This window comes from Platalea leucorodia (genome assembly GCF_965183815.1).
Source record: "Platalea leucorodia genome assembly, chromosome: 9".
In the NCBI taxonomy this organism is placed as follows: domain Eukaryota; kingdom Metazoa; phylum Chordata; class Aves; order Pelecaniformes; family Threskiornithidae; genus Platalea; species Platalea leucorodia.
In genome coordinates, this window is record NC_138831.1 from 17,279,124 (window position 1) to 17,295,589 (window position 16,466).

At 64.4% G+C, this 16,466-nt stretch overlaps 2 protein-coding genes across 2 annotated transcripts; one reads left to right on the forward strand and one right to left on the reverse strand.

Moving 5' to 3' along the window:
* Nucleotides 1–125: 125 nt before the first annotated feature.
* Nucleotides 126–3,005, forward strand: LOC309594849 (metabotropic glutamate receptor 2-like; the record flags this gene model as incomplete). Its single annotated transcript, XM_082321254.1, has 3 exons — nt 126–140; nt 708–1,164; nt 1,889–3,005. The coding sequence occupies 3 exons, from the start codon at nt 126–128 to the stop codon at nt 2,869–2,871; spliced, it is 1,455 nt and encodes a 484-aa protein (XP_082177380.1). The 3' UTR covers nt 2,872–3,005.
* A 923-nt stretch (nt 3,006–3,928) lies between these two features.
* On the reverse strand, nt 3,929–16,310 carry LOC309594850 (uncharacterized protein; the record flags this gene model as incomplete). Its single annotated transcript, XM_082321255.1, is given in 24 exon segments — nt 3,929–4,006; nt 4,431–4,598; nt 4,602–4,704; nt 4,795–4,868; nt 4,990–5,069; nt 5,168–5,313; nt 5,393–5,455; nt 5,644–5,814; nt 5,816–5,868; nt 5,977–6,069; nt 6,322–6,437; nt 6,649–6,781; nt 7,015–7,056; nt 7,166–7,239; nt 7,340–7,439; nt 8,075–8,301; nt 9,126–9,228; nt 11,419–11,556; nt 11,822–11,880; nt 12,989–13,085; nt 13,287–13,436; nt 14,531–14,608; nt 15,216–15,302; nt 16,260–16,310. Coding segments are annotated over 24 exon segments (2,484 nt in total).
* Between the last annotated feature and the right edge of the window lie 156 nt (nt 16,311–16,466).

A 16,466-nucleotide genomic window follows, 5' to 3' on the forward strand; every position in this document is an offset into this window, starting at 1 on the left:
CCGGCCCCGGGCGCTGAGGGGCGGCGGTGCCCTGAGGTCGGTACGGGCGGGACGGGGCCGGGGGGAGAGGGAAGGGGAAAAGGGGAAGGGGAGAGGGGTGCGGTGATGGGTCAGTGCTGGGGTCAATGGTGGGGTCAGTGGTAAGTCAGTGATGGGTCAGTTTTGGGGTCAATGATGGGATCAGTGATGGGATCAAAGATGGGTCAATTTTGCGGTTCGTGATGGGTCAGTGATGGCTCAGTTTTGGGGTCAGTGATGGGGTCGATGGGGTCAGTGATGGGCCCAATGGGTCAGCTTTGGGGTCAGTGATGGGTCAGTTTTGGAGTCAATGATGGGGTCATTGATGGCTCAGTTATGAGGTCAGTGATGGGATCAATGATGGCTCAGTTTTGGGATCAGTGATGGGGTCAGTGATGGCTCAGTTTTGGGGTCCGTGATGGGGTCAGTGATGGGGTGGGTGCTGTGTGTTTGGGAGGTGCAGCCATGGGGTGGGGGCAGTGATCAGCTGGGTGCTGCTGTTCAGGTAGCTCTGTCCTCCTCCCAGGCCCGCCTAGGGTGGTCGGGGGGGTCTCCCCGCCATCCTGCGGAAGGAAGGGAGGGAGGCAAGGGGTGAGAAGGACCCTGCGCCCCCTGGGGCTGCCCTGCCGGGGCGGTGGGGCAGAGGTGGCCGTGCTTGGGGGGCTCCTCGCTCCCCCCCTGTCCGGGAGCTGCTGGCAGCTGCCCAGAGAGCCAATGTGTCCTTCATGTGGGTGGCCAGTGATGGGTGGGGAGCCCTGGAGAGCGTGGTGGCTGGCAGTGAAGCAGTGGCGGAGGGAGCAATCACCATCGAGCTGGCAGCCTACCCCATTAAGGAGTTTGCTGCCTACTTCCGTAACCTCAACCCCTACAATAACAGCCGAAATCCCTGCTTTCGGGAGTTTTGGGAGCAGAAGTTCAAGTGCAGCTTCCACACGCAGGACTGTAGCTGGTACTCCCTCAAGACAGGCAAGTTTGAGCCAGAGTCCAAGATCACGTTTGTGGTCAATGCGGTCTATGCCATGGCCCGCTCTCTCCACAACATGCACCAGGTGCTGTGCCCCAACGCCACCAAGCTCTGCGACGCCATGAAAGCCGTCAATGGCAAGAGGTTCTACAAGGACTTTATGCTCAATGTTAATTTTGATGGTGAGTCCAGAGATGGAGACAAGGGTTGGCTGCCTAACTGGAAAGGGATGGGTGGAGGGACGGGGAGGAGGAAGGAGACCCGTATTTGACCCAAAGCCCTCCGGTTCCTCCAGCCTGCCCACACCTGGGGACCCGTGTGCTATGGGCTGTGGTTGTCCCAAGATGCCAACAGCTCACCATCACCCTTGGGAGGCAATCTAGGCCTTCTGTCCCCAGTGTGGAGAAGCTGGTGACCAACTCCATCCTGCTAGAGCTGGGTGGGACCGGCCCCACAGGGGCCCCTCCGGGAACGTCAGGCCTTGGAGACCTCACTTGGAAGCGCCATGATTTATTCACATTTCAGGGATTAAAGTGGAGGGAGAACCTTGATCAGGGACCTACATAGTTGGGGATGAATTAGAAGTGTGGCTGTGCTCTGTGGCTTGGGCTGAGCCCAGGTGTCACTGAGAGCCATGGAGGCTGAAAAATCCCGCTCTGTCCCTGCAGAGCTGGCTGGGGCTGCCGAGCATTTAGGCATGTGGGGAGATGATAGTTCTCAACCATTGCTTTCCTGCTCCTAATGTGTGCATAGGCAGCAATTATGAGAGTGAAGGCAGGGAACAGGTTGGACATTTGCCTGTGACCATGGTGGGATGTGACCCTTTGAAGGGGCCCTGCCTCCACGCCGGGAGCGAGCACTCTCCTGCCCCATGGCAGTCACCATCTCCCTTTCTTCTCCCTCCAGCTCCGTTCAGGCCAGCAGGCACCAAGAGTGTCGTTCGATTTGACCGCTACGGTGATGGCATCGGGCGCTACAACATCTTCAGCTATCACCACATGGACGGGCGGTATCGGTATCAGAAGGTGGGCTACTGGGCTGAGGGGCTCATCCTCAACAGCAGCCTCATCCCCTGGGCTGAGACCTCCATCCCCGTGTCCCAGTGCAGCGACCCCTGCAAGAAGAATGAGAGAAAGAGCATGCAGCCCGGAGACATATGCTGCTGGATCTGCATCCCCTGCCAGCCCTACGAGTACTTGCTGGATGAGTTCACCTGCATGGACTGCGGTCTCGGTTACTGGCCCAATGAGACCCTGAATGGCTGCTACGAGTTGCCCCAAGAGTGTATCCGCTGGAAAGACGCCTGGGCCATTGGTCCCGTCACTATCTCTTGCCTGGGTTTTATCTCCACCCTCTTTGTTTCTGGAGTCTTCGTGAAGAACAATGATGACACCCCCATCGTGAAGGCCTCAGGCCGGGAGCTCTGCTACATTCTCCTGACCGGGGTCCTCACGTGCTACAGCATGACCTTCATCTTCATCGCAAAGCCTTCCACCGAGGTGTGCACGCTCCGGCGTCTGGGGCTGGGCACGTCCTTCGCCGTCTGCTATTCGGCCCTCTTGACCAAGACAAATCGCATCGCCAGGATCTTCAGCGGGGTGAAGGAGGGGGTCCAGCGCCCCCGGTTCATAAGCCCCACGTCACAGGTGGTCATCTGCATGGCCCTTATCTCTTGCCAGCTGATCATCGTCATCATCTGGCTGCTGGTGGAGACCCCTGGCACAGGCAAGGAGACGGAGCCTGACAAGAGGTACATCGTCACCCTCAAGTGCAACAACTGCGATTCCAACATGCTCGTTTCGCTCACCTACAATGTCCTCTTGATGGTCCTCTGCACGGTCTATGCCTTCAAGACACGGAAATGCCCCGAAAACTCTAAAAGGGCTTGATCGGAGCGGTCCTGGTGACTTGGGCCCCGCAGGGTTTGTGGCTAGGAGATGCGTGGGCCTGGGCAAGGGTCTTCGGCCATGGACCTGGTGATGGTCACCTCTGCATTGGGGCGTTCGTTACCGGGTGAAGTGTGGCTGAGGGGGTAACGAGTCCTGGGGGGGGTGCTGCTGCCGGACCCCAGCCTGCCCCTGACTGCTGCCTTCCTGGCCAGGCTCGGCCTCGCAGTACGTGCCCACAGTGCGCAACGGCCGTGAGGTGGTGGACTCCATGACGTCGTCCTTGTGAAGGACGGGGAGGCCAGGTCGTGGTGCTGCTGCTCCTGCCTGCGGCTGCACTGCACCCCGGCTCCCTCCCCAGGGAGAGCAGCGCCCGCGGCACCGCCCGCTCAGGGGCCAGAGGCAGCCGGGAGGCTCGGCCCCCGCCCCAGCACGAGCTACACGTCCCACGCGCTGGGTCATGGTACGTTGTCACCCTTCCTTTGCACTGAGCCACGTTACACATCCCTTGTCCCCTGCCCTGAGCCCTGGTGCACTACCCCCTGTCCCTGCACCCAGCCATGGTGAACATCCCCAGTCCTTTGCACTGAGCCGTGGTGCACGACCCTGTTGTCACCTGCACCGAGCCATGGTGCGTGTCCCCCCGTCTCTTGCACTGAGCCGTGGTGCACGTCCCCTGCGTCACCTGCACTGAGCCGTTCTGCACATTCCCCCATCCCCTGCGCTGAGCCCTGGTACGTGTCCCCCTGTCCCTTGCACCAAGCCACGGTCCACGTCCCCGTCCCTTGCACTGAGCTGAGGTGCACATCATCCCCTCCATCCCCTGCCCCGAGCCACGGTGAACATGCCCCCCGTCCCTTGCACTGAGCCGCAGTGCACAGACCCCGGCCCTTGAACTGCACTGTGGTACACGTTCCCCACCCCTGCACCAGCTGTGGTGCAAGCCCCTTGCCCCAAGCCGCCGTGCACAACCCGACTCCCTCTTGCTGAGCCACACCAAGTCACGCCCCGCTTGCGCCGAGCCACGCCGAGCCCTGCCCCAGCACCCACTGCCCTCGCCCTATCGCCCACCCCGATTTCCTGGTGTGGGGCCTTTCATGTCCCCCTTGTGCCAAGCCGTGTCCCACGTCCCCCCTCCCTGGGCCAGCAGAGACACCCCCCCCCAGGCCCTTTGCACATTTTCACCTTTTCCTCCTCGTTTTCGGCCCCGGGAAAGCCGCCGAGCGCTGCCAGGCTGGGCCCAAGCCCCCTCCGTCCCCCCGCTCGCTGTGCATAGTGCTTCTCACCCCTTCGTGGGAGACAGGGCAGAGGAGCGGGGCTCAATGCCCGCTGCCCCCCCGGCCCCTGCAGAGCCCGGGGGATCCGGCGGGGGCTGAGGGCAAGTAACAGGACCCAGGTATTTGAGCCCAACCAAGTTTTTAAGAGTAGATTTTTTCCGTGAGCAAGAGCGTGATTTTTTTTTTTTTTTAATTTATGTGAATAAAGTGGTCTTGGTTTTGTTTGTTTGGTTTTTTTTTTTTTTTTTTTAAATGGACTCTGCCACAGCTCCTGTCCATCCGAACCTGAGGGAAGGGGGCAGACCCTCGCAGAGGGGAGAGCCACAGCACGATATGGGGGCCAGCAGGGGTGGGGGGGCCACGCGACACCCCCCACTCGTGCCCTGCCGGCCCCAGGAGGGTGGTCGCATGAAGGACGTGGGACGCAGCTCCGGCGGCTCCGGGGCCAGGGGGCTAGGAGCTGTCGGGGGCTTCGGGGCTGGGGGCTGCAGCCCTCCGCTTCAGGGGGATGATGCAGATGCTGTTTTTGGCTTCTTTGACTCTCCACCACCGGCCGAGCCTATAGATGAGAGAGATGGGGGTCACCCTCGGCCGGGCCGCAGCGGAGAGGGGGCTGCCCCTGGGCAGTGGCAGGGAGTGGGGACGGTACCGGTGCTCCTGTCCAAGGCCGGCCACCAGGAAGTCGCCGCCTGCGGAGAACTTGAGGCTGTTGACAAAACCCACCTGGAGGGGACAGGGCAGGGTGAGGGGCTCCCGCAGTCTCCTCCTGCCGCCCAGGGAGGGGAGCCCCCACCAAGAGACGCCCCCAGCCCAGCTCCAGCATCCCCAACCTCCCCATCCGTACCAAGGGGATGTCACAGAGGGGCTCCAGCTTCCGAAATCCCTCACCACACTTCCAGAGCTTCACGCTGGCACTGTGGGAGCCTGGGGCAGAGAGAGGAGACTCCTGCTATGCATCCTGACCCAGGGAAGGGAGCAGGACAGCCCCCCCAAACCCCTGCTCCAAAGCGGCTGCCACACACCTGTAGCCAGGAGGTCACTGTTGCGCAGAGCGGCCACTGCGGAGATCCAGTACGGCTGCTGCAGGCCCTGGGAGTCCTGCATGCCGTGCGCCTGCCGGGCCAGCGCCAGTGGCTTCTTCTTCGTCAGCCCCCACAGGGCTACGGACCTGCCAGGGCGGGGAGGGGTGAGGGGGCTGCGGGGGGCACCGCCTGCCCACCCCGGGCACCAGCCAGCCCCGCGCTCACCCGTCATCAGCGCCCGACACCATGTGCTCCTCGTTGATCAGCTGGATACAGTCAATGGAGCCCCTACGGAGAGAACAGGCAACTACCAGCAGTTCCGAGCGTGCTTTGGGATTCCATTTAGGAAGCAAGGGCTCACCAGGGCGTCAGTGTCCCCAGAGCGCCAGCAGGCTCCTGGTGACACTTGGCACCCTCACACCGCTGCCCCAGCTGGACCCGCCTGCCCGCAGGCCCCTCTCCTGCCCCAGACCTACTGGTGCCCGTAAAACACAAGCTGTGACTCCTCGGGGATCTTCCAGAGCCGCACGGTGCCGTCCCGTCCCCCCGCCGTCACACAGCAGTCCCGGCTCAGGCTGTCCACCCCTGTGATGACCTGATGACGTCCTGGTGCCCGAAACTGGAGGGAGAGGTGGCAAAGAGCTGCGGCGGGCACAGCCACAGCTGTACAGCTGGTACGTGTCTTTCCAGAAGGACAGGCCCTGCGGATGGACAGACAGATGTCCGTCTGGGGGGGCAGCGGTGAGGGGCACCAGGGAGGATGGCGCTGCCTGGCCCCACAGGCGTCACAGCTGATGCCCCTGACTCACCGAGACGGCATTGCGGTGCCCGGTGAAGATGTGCAGGCGCTTGCAGCTGGCTGCATCCCAGATCACGATCAGCTTGTTCCTGTCTCCCGTAGCCTGGCAGAACACAGGGGATACCCGAGACCTACTCCTCGGGGACCTGCGGCCCGTGCCAGCCTCTGCTCCCACCCCATGTGCTTTGGGGGTTCCTAGGGACCCATTCTTGACTCCGGTGGAGGCAGGGGCTGCTTTAACCCAGCAAAGTATACCTGGGCATGAGATACGGCTCCCCAGGACCCCGGGAGGAGATGCACTCCCCACCACCACCTCTCCGCCCCACATGGCAGCGCCAGCATCCCTCTCCCGTACCAGGTACTTGCCATCCGATGAGATGGCCATGCAGAGGACATGCGACGCATGCCGCTCCCCAGTGCCCTTCTTCCCCCCAGGCACAACGCAGAGCCTCTTCCCGCTCTCCACCTCCCCTACGGGAAAGGCACCACCGTCACCCCCTGGGAGCCTCCCACCACTCCGGAAAGCATCAGTGAGCCTCCCACAGAGCCCAAAACGATGCATGTGCACATCCCCAGAGGGGCCAGGGGCCAAGCCACCTCCACAGGCACCCACGGTCCTGCTGCTGCAGGGTCCCCGCAGGGTTCGGGCTGGGGGAACAGCCCGTCGTGGCCCCAGGGGAACACTTGCATTTGATGAGGGAGCCGTCCTTGGAAGCAGAAAAGATGAACCTGTCATCCGGAGAGATGACCAGGCAGGTGATGGGCAGCTGGTGCGCCCGCAGCATGCGGATGCTGGCTGGATCCAGAGGCTGCACCTGCAGGGAGAGCGGGATGTGAGCTGGGCTGCCCCCGTCCCTTCCCCAGGCTTGGGAGCACCCGAGCACAGCACCCTTCCTTCTCCAGGGCGCCAGCAGCCGGCACGCCGGGCGGGAGAAGGGCTGTGGTCCCATAGCTGGCATGGCAAGTCGGGGTACCAGCTGTGGCCATGCCTGAGTGTCCCCAAAGCCGGCACTTACAGTCCGGCAGCCCCCCAGCACTGGGCACTTACGTCTTTGGCGATGAGGCGCTGCAGCCGGCCCTTCTGCTCGAGCTGGGGAAGAAGCAGGAGGCTCAGCGGAGGCAGCCCCAGCCCCGCGGGAGGGGGACAGAGCCCGCCGGCGCCACCGGGACCAAGGGGACGCGCCCCGCTCCCTGCTCACCACGTCCTCCTTCAGCCGGTCACCGATGAGATCTGCGGGCGTCTCTTCCTCCTCTGCCGCCGCCCGCTCCTCCTCTGCGGTGGACACGGGGCATGAGGGCCAGGCTCAGCACCGGGGGCTGCCCGCCTCTCTGCCCCGCCGGGGCACCGGCGCCAGGGGCCAGGTGGGGCTCACCGTACTGGCGGAGCTGCTCCAGGTACAGCTTGGCCATGCGCAGCTTCTTCTCCTGCGGCATCTCCTCTACCTCCTCCTCCGCCGCCGCCCCAACAACGGGCTGCGGGGACAGGCGTGAGCACCGCCACCGGCACCCCCACCGGTACCGCCATCCCCCCCGGCGCAGCCCTTACCTCTCCGGCTCAGAGTCGCTGGACACCTCCTCGTCGACGGGCCGGCCGGCCGCCGCCCGCGGCCTCCCCTCAGCGCCCGGGACCTGCGGGAAGGGGACAGGCGCGGCAACACCCGCCGGAGCGACCCCGCCGGGGCAGTGCCTCTCGCCCCCCTCCCTCTCCCCGGCCCGGCCCTCACCGCCACCCGTGGCCGCCGCTGCCCCGGCACCCCCCACTCACCGAGACGGTGTGGCGGTGATGGCGTACCCAAATCATCATCAGCTTGTTCTGCCCCTCAGGGCCTCTGGTCCCATCGCACGTCCTTTGGGGGGTCCCAGGGACCCGTCCTTGGCTGTGCCAGGGCCGTGGCTCTGCCCGGGGCGGGTGCCGGGGGGCCTGTCCCAGCGATGCTCTCAAGAGCTAAAATCTGCTCTTGTGCTGAAACTTCATTTTGCGCTGCCCTTCCTGCTGGGGACGCCGCTGGAGCCAGAGCATCGGTGGCTTTGTAGCTCCCGGGCTCGGCCACGTCAGCCCAAGGCAGCGCAGGCTCCTCCGATGGTGGGAGGCAGAAAATGTGATTTACCCCAGCGTGGCCCGGGGGAGGGAAGGCTTCAGCTTCAACTTCAGCTTTGGCTTCGGCTCTGGCTTGGGCTTCTCCTCCCCTCTGTTTCACCGCCCAGCAGAGAAGCTGGTGCTTTGTGGCAAAGACGAAGCGCGTGGGCAGGTCTTGCCCTGGACCGCTGGAAGGAGCGGCTGTCCTGCTGCTCTCCGGAGGACGCCGGCTCCTCGGGGGCTGAGGGCTCTTCTTTCCTGTTAGATGTTGGGAAGAGGAGATACCCCGGCCTGCAGAGCATCCTAGGGCTGGGGCTGCTGCTTCGTCTCTGCCCAAGCAGAGTCCTCGCTGGGGGCCGAGTGCCACCTCATCCACGCCCTCGGCAGCTGTAAGCTCAGCTGTTGTAGGTTAAACCCCGACTTCAGCCTTCCGCATTGCAGGATGAGGTCCGTCTGAATCGCCAGGGAGGAGACCATGGGGCTGGCATCTTTCTTTGCGCCCTGAAGGACTGCAGGCGCAAAGCAGCAGAGGTGAGGTGACAGCCCTCTGTCCCCTCCAGGCAGGGCACGTTGCAGCCCGTGATTCGCAGGGCCAGGAGGGAGCCAGGGGGCAAGTGGCTCGGCTGGAGGCTGCTGGTCAGGAATAGCCCCCTCCAGAAACAGCCCCCTCCCCACAGACCCGCTGGGAGCAGAGTCCCCCTCGCCCAGGGTGGGGGAGCTCCGTGCTGGGGTCCTGCCTCCTCCCCGCTGCCCTCACTCACCCTCTCTGATGTACGCCATCTCCTCACGCATATCCGCCTGCCGTCCCATGAGCCCTGGGGGGACGCAGCATGTCAGGGACCCTGCTGCCTGTCAGGAACCCCGCTTGCCCATCGGGGACCCCGCCACCCAGCCCGCCTGGCTGCACAGCTCCCCGGGGAGGGCTGACCCCGGGGTGCAGCATCGGGGAGAGGACGGATGGGCCTGTTTCCAGCCCCACCTGCGCAGGCAGGGGTGAGAGGGGGTGAAGGGGTGCCCCACAGGTTCTGCCCCGGGACACGGGGACCCTGAGAGAGGAAGGGACCCCGGAGCTCATGGCTCACCGATGAACCTGACAGCCTCCTGCCGCAGGGGCTCCTGCAGGCTCCGCAGGTAAGGCTGGCTCTGGCGCAGGTAGTCCTTGGCCTTCCTCCTCTTCCTGGCCAGCTGGAGAGAGGAGAAGGGCGCAGGCTTGGCATAGAGCTGCCCCCCAGTTGTCCCATCCCCCCACCCAGGGCTACCCTCCTTCCCCCCAGCACGACATTCCCAGCTTCCTGCCATGTGGCATCGGGGTTCAGAGGGAGCAGAGGGCTCCCCAGGGATGCTGGGGTGCCATCCTGGTGGCAGGGTCCCCTTTGGGACCCCAGGGGAGAGGACAGCAGGGAGCAGAGCCTGCTCCGGGAGGCTCCGTGCTGCTAGAGGGGCACAGCCCTCTGTCCCCCGCACTGGGCATGGGGCAGGGTTCGTCCAGGTCGGATCCCGGGGGCACTGGGGCTGCGCTTACCAGGCACTCGCTCATCCTCCATGCCTGCGCGATCTCGGCCAGCTGCGCCAGCTGCCTCCACTTCAGGAACTGGCCAGCGCTGCGGAGGGCTTCAAGGGAGGCCTGGTGAGCAGCAGAGAGATGCCACCACCACCACTCGGGTCACAGGACCCTGTGTCCCCCCTCTTGGCAGGGCTCGGAGCCTGTCCCTGCCCGTGCAGGGAAGACACAGCAGCGGGGGACTGATGCTGCCACCAGGGTCAGCACCCCAGGGTGCTGAAGATAAGTGCAGCCACCCTCTCTGGCTGGAAGCCTGTTGGGGCTTCAAGCTTTTGGCCCCAGGATGCTGCGGAGCCATAACCCAGTCTCTGAGGCTGCAGGGACCGACGCCAGGGGCAAGTTAAACCTCATGGTGACACACATTTGAAGGGTCCAGTGTCAGCATTGCCCTGCCCAAAGGACCGGTCAGGTTGGGATCCCACCTTAGCCACACTCTTGTCCAGGTCGTGCAGGTGAAAGAGCAGCGGCAGTACGCTGTCCCACACCTCCTTCTTCATCCTCTTCTTTTCGGCACCCACCACGAGCCCCATCGTGGTTTGGAAGAGACGGATGGAGAGCTCCCGCACGGTGCCTGACTCCTGGGGGAGGAGGGGAGGAGGACCTCAGCCCCAAGCCCATGGCGTGCAAGGGGCTGACATGGAGATGGATGTCCCCAAACCAGTGGCAGGCAACCCCGTTCCAAAAGGGAGCGAGCTGCGGCATGCAGAAGGTCTGCTCAGGGGGGCTGGGGTCCCCGGGGCTGGGGTCCGGAGAGGGAGACCCTGCGGAGGGCTGGGGGATGCTGCCAGGGCAGGGTGCGCATTGGTGGGGCTCAGCACACCTGCTGCCCTCCTGCCACCACCGTCCCCACCGCGGCAGGGAGGCCGAGCTAGGGTGAGTCCATGCTGGGGGCTTGGGACGCAGCACGGAGCCACCGAGGGCAGCGATGGGGTCTGGGGGCTGTGGGGCCAAGCGTCCCCCTGCAGAGCACGGGGCTGCAGCGGGAGGCGTGAAGGGAGGTGTCGGGTGAAGGGGGCATGGAGCTGTCCCCCAGCCTTACGTTGTTGAAGAGTGGCTGGAGCTTGCCAGCTAGTGCCAGGGCGGTGAGGCTGGGCACCTTCCCCTCCAGCAGCTGGATCATGTTGCTGAGCACGGACAGGGCCAGGGCGCTGGCATCGCTGTCAGCATCCTGCAGCTGCTCCATGATGTGTGGCAGCAGGACAAGGGTTCTCTTTGCCTGTGTGAGACACGCCACCTCCTTTTTGTAAAGCAGCGACCAATCGCAGGGGTGAAAACCCTCTCCGCCAACACTGGCCTCCCCGCTGGCTTCTCAGCAGGCAGCGTGGGTTATGAGGGCAAGGTCCCAGCAGACAGGGCTTACCGGCATGGCCATGGCAAGTCCAGGGCGCAGAGGGGGAGGACAGGCAGCGCTGGCTCCTTGCCAGCCCTCGGCTGCCTCCTTCTCCACCAGACCCCTTGGGCAGGCTGGTGGGCGACCAGCACTGCCTGCAAAGCTGCCCAAGCTGCCAGCAGCCCCCACCACAGCCACTGCGTTTCACCCTGGGGCTCAGCACCCCCCGCTCAGGCTCTGCAGACCCCACGCTCAGGCTGGTCGCTCTGCTGCCAGCATCCCTGCCCGGACATGCTGGCAGAGGGAGCCCGGTCCCCTTGGCACTGCTGCCTCTCTCCTTGCACGGCACAGCCGTGGGGCAGAGGGCCAGGGAGGCAGGACAGCTGGCTGCAGCCGGCACAGCTCCCGATGCCCAGAAAAGCCTAAGCCGCCGCACTACCCACTGCTCCAGCCTGGGCTGCTCTCCCGGCTGTCCCCTACTCACCGTGTCGGGCCTCTCGGTGAGCCTGAGGATGCCCCTGAGCACCAGGCTGGGCATCCCCAAGCACTGGCTCCGCAGATACATGGGGAAGATTTCCAGGGCACGGTCCAGCTCTTCACCGAGGTCGGTGCAGCCCAGCATCTGAAACACGTGCAGCGGAAGCTGGTGTGGTGCTGGCTCCAACCATCAGCTCAGGGCAAGGAGGCTGGGGCAAGACCAAACCCGGACGGAGGCGGCGGGGATTGCGGAGAGCCCCCGTGCCCCACACCACACCGCCCTGGTTGCTCGCCTGCTCCTCCATGGTACCAACCGGAGCCCACCCACCGCCCCAGCTCCCCCCACAGCGGTGGGCATGGGCGAGCCGAGCGTTGGAGGCAGTTTGGAGCAGTGCCACCTCGAGGCTCACCTCGACGAGGAAGACCATGGCGATCATCTCCCAGGTGGGGTCCTCCACACTGAGGAGCTCTGCCAGATGGCAGAAGATGGTGGAGCGCAGGGGTCTTGGGGTCTTCATCATCTCCCTGGCAGGGGGAAGGAGGCACGGTCAGGCCTGAGCCAGGCAGGCACATCTCTTTGGGGTTCGCACCAGTCTGGACATCACCACTCTGCAGCACTTTCTCTGAGCAACGGGGACCCTGCTGCCATCAGCCCCAAGGGAGGGGGTGGCATGGGGTGCCCAGTCCCCGAGGAGCAGGGAGAAGGGGCTCTCACCTGGCCACAATCCGCACTCCCATGAGGTGGGTCTGGGCGCTGAGCAGGGTGTCCCAGCCACCCTGCGCCTCAATGGCCAGCACCTGGCTCTCAAAGCCCATGCTGCAGAGCAGCATTCTCATGGACTGCACCGCAGACCTGCTCAAGAAGAAATGCTCAGCTCCCACTGGGAGCCCTGGCTTGGCTCCAGGTGGCTGGCAAGGATGAGAGGGCAGGGATGCAGCACCTGATGGGAGTGAGCAGATCCTGTTGGTGCTCCTTCCAGAAGATGTGCACCTCCTGCAGCGTCAGCTCTGTGGTGAACGACACTTGGAAAAGCAGCACCAGGAAAAACTGGGGGAAAATCGCCTCTACCTGCTGCAGGCAGGTGGGCTGCAGGAGGATCTCGCCTATCGTCCTGGCTGCCTGCAGAAGACACCCAAACACCAAGATGTCCCTGCGCCCCTGGGGAGGTCAAGGCTTGGGGTGGGCAGGGAAGGGGAGCAGCGGCCCCGCACAGCTGAGAGCAGCCCCGGAGGTCAGCAACTCACAGCCAGGGAGCGGATGCGCGGGTGATCCTTAGGGGAGGTGGAGGTCTTGCACAGTGACTGGTTCATCAGCATGCTGAGCAGCTCCTGCAGCACCTTCTTTGCAGCCTGGGGCTCGGACAGCATCGTCTTCCACATGGCCATGGCGACACTGCGGGAAACCAGGGCTCTGTCAGCGGGGACACCCCGGAGGATGGCTGGGCTGAAGTCCCTCAGGAGGGTCTTGGGGCCCCCCTCCCAGTGTGAGAGGAGCCCCAAAGAATGGTGGGCCCCGTACGGGGTGCACGTTGGGGAGCACTGCAGCAGGCTGGCCACCACTTCGCTGGGATGTTTGCCCATCAGCACCAGCAGGGCCCTGTCCAAGCTGTTGAGGGCTACCAGCGCCTTGATGGAGGGCAGGCTTCTGTAGATGGCCCACATGACGTTCAGCACCTGGAGGGCAGACATGGGTGGGAGTGGGGATGTCAGCAGGGCAAGCGTGGCCGTTTACCCAGCTCCCACTGGGAGGTGCTTCCGTTCCCGTTGCAGTACGCCGGCTTGAGACAGCATCAGTGCTGGCCAGGCGCAGAGCCGGGGGAGGAAAGGTCCCCCGCTGGGCTGGAGCATCGGCCATGCCACCCACGGGCTCCTCACCTGCCCTGCCTGGAAGGCAGGGTCTGCCACAAGGATGTCCACCATGTGGGCAGCCACACTGATGCTGTAGATGCTTGGGTCTCTGAAGCTCTCGATGGCCATGAGGATGATGTCTGCCTGGTCGGAGGGTCGGAGGTATTTCGTGAACATCTGTGAGATGAAGGAGAGGAGGGAAGATTTGTCACCCGGAGCGTCACCCAGAGCATCTCAGCTGTGCAGTGAGAGTGAGACGCAGAGTCAGGGTGCGCTGGGGAGGAGACCGACAGTGGGGGTCAGGGTCCTGTGGGGAACTGGAGCTCGCTGGGGGCCTTTGCCTAGCCCCTGCTCAGAAACAGCACGAGCTCCCATCATCCCCATGCATTGGGTATCCCTTCACTCATGCCGACCCCCCTGGCCAGGGGCCGAAGGCACTTCTTACCAAGAAGATTTCGCTGGCACAGCCGTTTTGTGAAAGCTGCCAGGGCTGCTTCACTTGCCAGGCCTCCTGCAGCTGCCCTGTGTCATGCAGCCAGGGCCACCTGCCTGGGGAGGAGCAAAACCAGGGTTCTCAGAGTGAGGGTGCAGAGCTGGAGGTGCAGTCTGAGAGCATCGGGCTGAAAAGTCACTGGCAAAGAAAGAGGGCACCCAGACAGGTCTGGGGAGCAGAAACCAGGGAGGGTCCAGGGCTAGTGTGAGCAGGGGTGAGGGGAAATGGCTTTTCGGGCCGGCGGGTTGGATCAAGCTTTCTCTTGCCAAGGAGAGTGGCCCCTGGCTGCCCATGCCTCGGGGCACCCAGCCCGACACAGCTTCTCTTACTTCTCTGCTGCAGGACGAAGGTGTGCAGGTGATAGAGAGCTTCTGCAGCCTCGTGGCGGGTCCCCTGGTCCTTGCAGGTGCAGCAGAGGGTGAGGTGCCCCACCAGCTTCCCCAGCATCGCAAACCGATGTGTCTTGGAGCACTGATGTCTGACTGTGGCTTGTGCAAAGCAGGGGCAGAGCTGGGGGAAGAGAGGCAGCATGGGCACAAGGTGAGCCCCAGCTGCTCCCAGAGCAGCCAGGCAGCAGCCCAGAGCAGGGCAGCGCTGCCAGACGCAGGTTCCTGCCTGTGCCCGTGGCAGCCCTGCTCTGCCCTGGGAGAGAGCATGGACAGGACAGGGGCAGGGCAAAGACTCCTGCTCCTGACCTCCTGCTGACTGGGTGCCCAGCTTCCCCGGGAGGTGCTGGGGCTCAGGGCCACAGGGGCTGCCCAGGCCAGGAGCTCCATACCTGCAGCAGGGGGCAGGTGGTGATGAACTTGGCTAGCCTGGCAATCCGTGCCATGGCCCTCTCCTGCACTGCTGCCAGCTGGGAGTTGGTGAAGGACAGCAGGAGCTGGGAGGAGAAAAGCTGCTGATGTGCCAGGGAGGTGGCATGGCACAGCCCAGCCCAGCCAGGCTTGCGCCGGGGCAGTGCCCGGGATGGGGCACGTGTCCTTCTTGCCCCTCGCGGCAACTTGCTGCGGCCAGGCAGGTCGCCGCATCACACTCCTGCTGCTGCGTCTGCTGCTTTCCACTCACTCCCACCTAAAAAAGTGCCTGCGCCCCCCACCCGAGGACCCCAAGGCTTTGGGATGACCACCTGCCTGGGGACCTGCAGTGCGGGCTCTGGGATATGGCCTGTGGTGAAGCTGGAAGGGGAAAGCCCCAGGGCTGGGCTCCCCTTGCCAGGCAGGCAGGTCCATCTGGGAGGGAGTGTTGGGCAGGATGGGCAGTGGGCAAGGCTGCAGGGGTGAGGCGGGCTGGGGCAGGAGGAGAAGGGTCTCTGGCAGCAGCCAGGAGGCAGCGGGCTGGGTGGGGGGCACGGCAGGGAAGGAGGGATGTTCCCTGCCCCCCTCCTTGCACCAGGCACTGGGCAGGGGGCACTGCTCAACCCGGGGGTCACTGCCCGTGGCGACCCTGTGCCAAGGCCCGACCTGCAAGATCTTCTGCAGCTCCAGGATGCCGAGAGGGCCGGCGCTGCATACCAGTGCCTGCAGCATGCTGTCCATCGCAGCCAGGGTCTGTGAGGCGGACAGAGTCTTGGGGGCAGCCCTAGAAGCCTCGGGGTGGGGGGGGGATGTCTGTGGCCCTGCGGTGCCCAGGAAGGGGCCTCGGGGTGGGGGAGGTCCCTGTGTTTCACCCTGTGGCGTACCTGGGAGTAGAGGAAAGCCGTGGGTCCCTGGCTGTCCTGCGGAGGCAGGTGGAAGATGCTGCAGAAGCAGATTTGGAGGAGGCTGCTGCTCTTCTCCTGCAGAAGCAGCCCCGCTTGGCTGTGGGGACAGAGAATTGCTCTTCAGATCCAGCAAGGAGGAAGCAGACCCCGGGGTTGGAGACCTGGGCTGATCCCCACACTGCAGGGGACATCTCAACCCCCCCATGACGCTGACACTCGCCTTTGGGGGGAAAACCCTGTGGCACCCCCTGCCCTGCTGTCTGCCTCCCTCGTGGACCCAGGGCTGGGGAAGCCCCCGACCTGGGATTGCCCAGCACCGGGAAGGCCAAGCTGGGGGCTGGGGCAGCTACCTCATGGAGCTGATGGCCAGCATGGCTTGCTGCCGCACCGCAGTGTCCAGGTGGTCAGCGGGCTCCTCTTGCAGCAGCACCTGTGGAGCACAGCAGGGTGGGACGGATCGGGATGGGCAGTCTCCCTTGGCCAGCAAGAGCCTGCGGGGCTGGCAGAGCCCAGGTGCCCCCATCTTGGCACCCCCTCCCCACCCAGCACCCAGCGGTCCCAAGCCCTGTGGTGGGAAGGGCTGTGCCCATTACAGAGCCACAGGCTGGCCGAGAGACCTGCAAATGTCATCGGGTCCAAGCCTGGGCTCCAGCCGGGCCACCCAGGTGGCGTTGGAGCATCTACAAGGACGGAGACCCGGAGCAGTGCTCATCCACACCCCGCTGCCTGGCCGAGCCCTCTCCTGCCCCCAGGGCCATGCCACTGCACGCTGCCCCTGCCTCAGCCTGGCTGGTTGTCCCCTCACCTCAATGGTCTCCGCCACCTCCAGCTGGCAGAAGTAAAGCATGTCCCACATGGTGGAGTCCACTCTGGTAGTGCTGCAGATGGTGTGGACGGAGGCCAGAAACTGCAGCTTCTGGTCCTCTTGCTGCCAGCCAGGGAGGGGACAGATGGACAGACAGTGTCAGGGGGGAGAGAGAGAGCTGCGGGGTGGCCAGCACAGCCCCCAGCA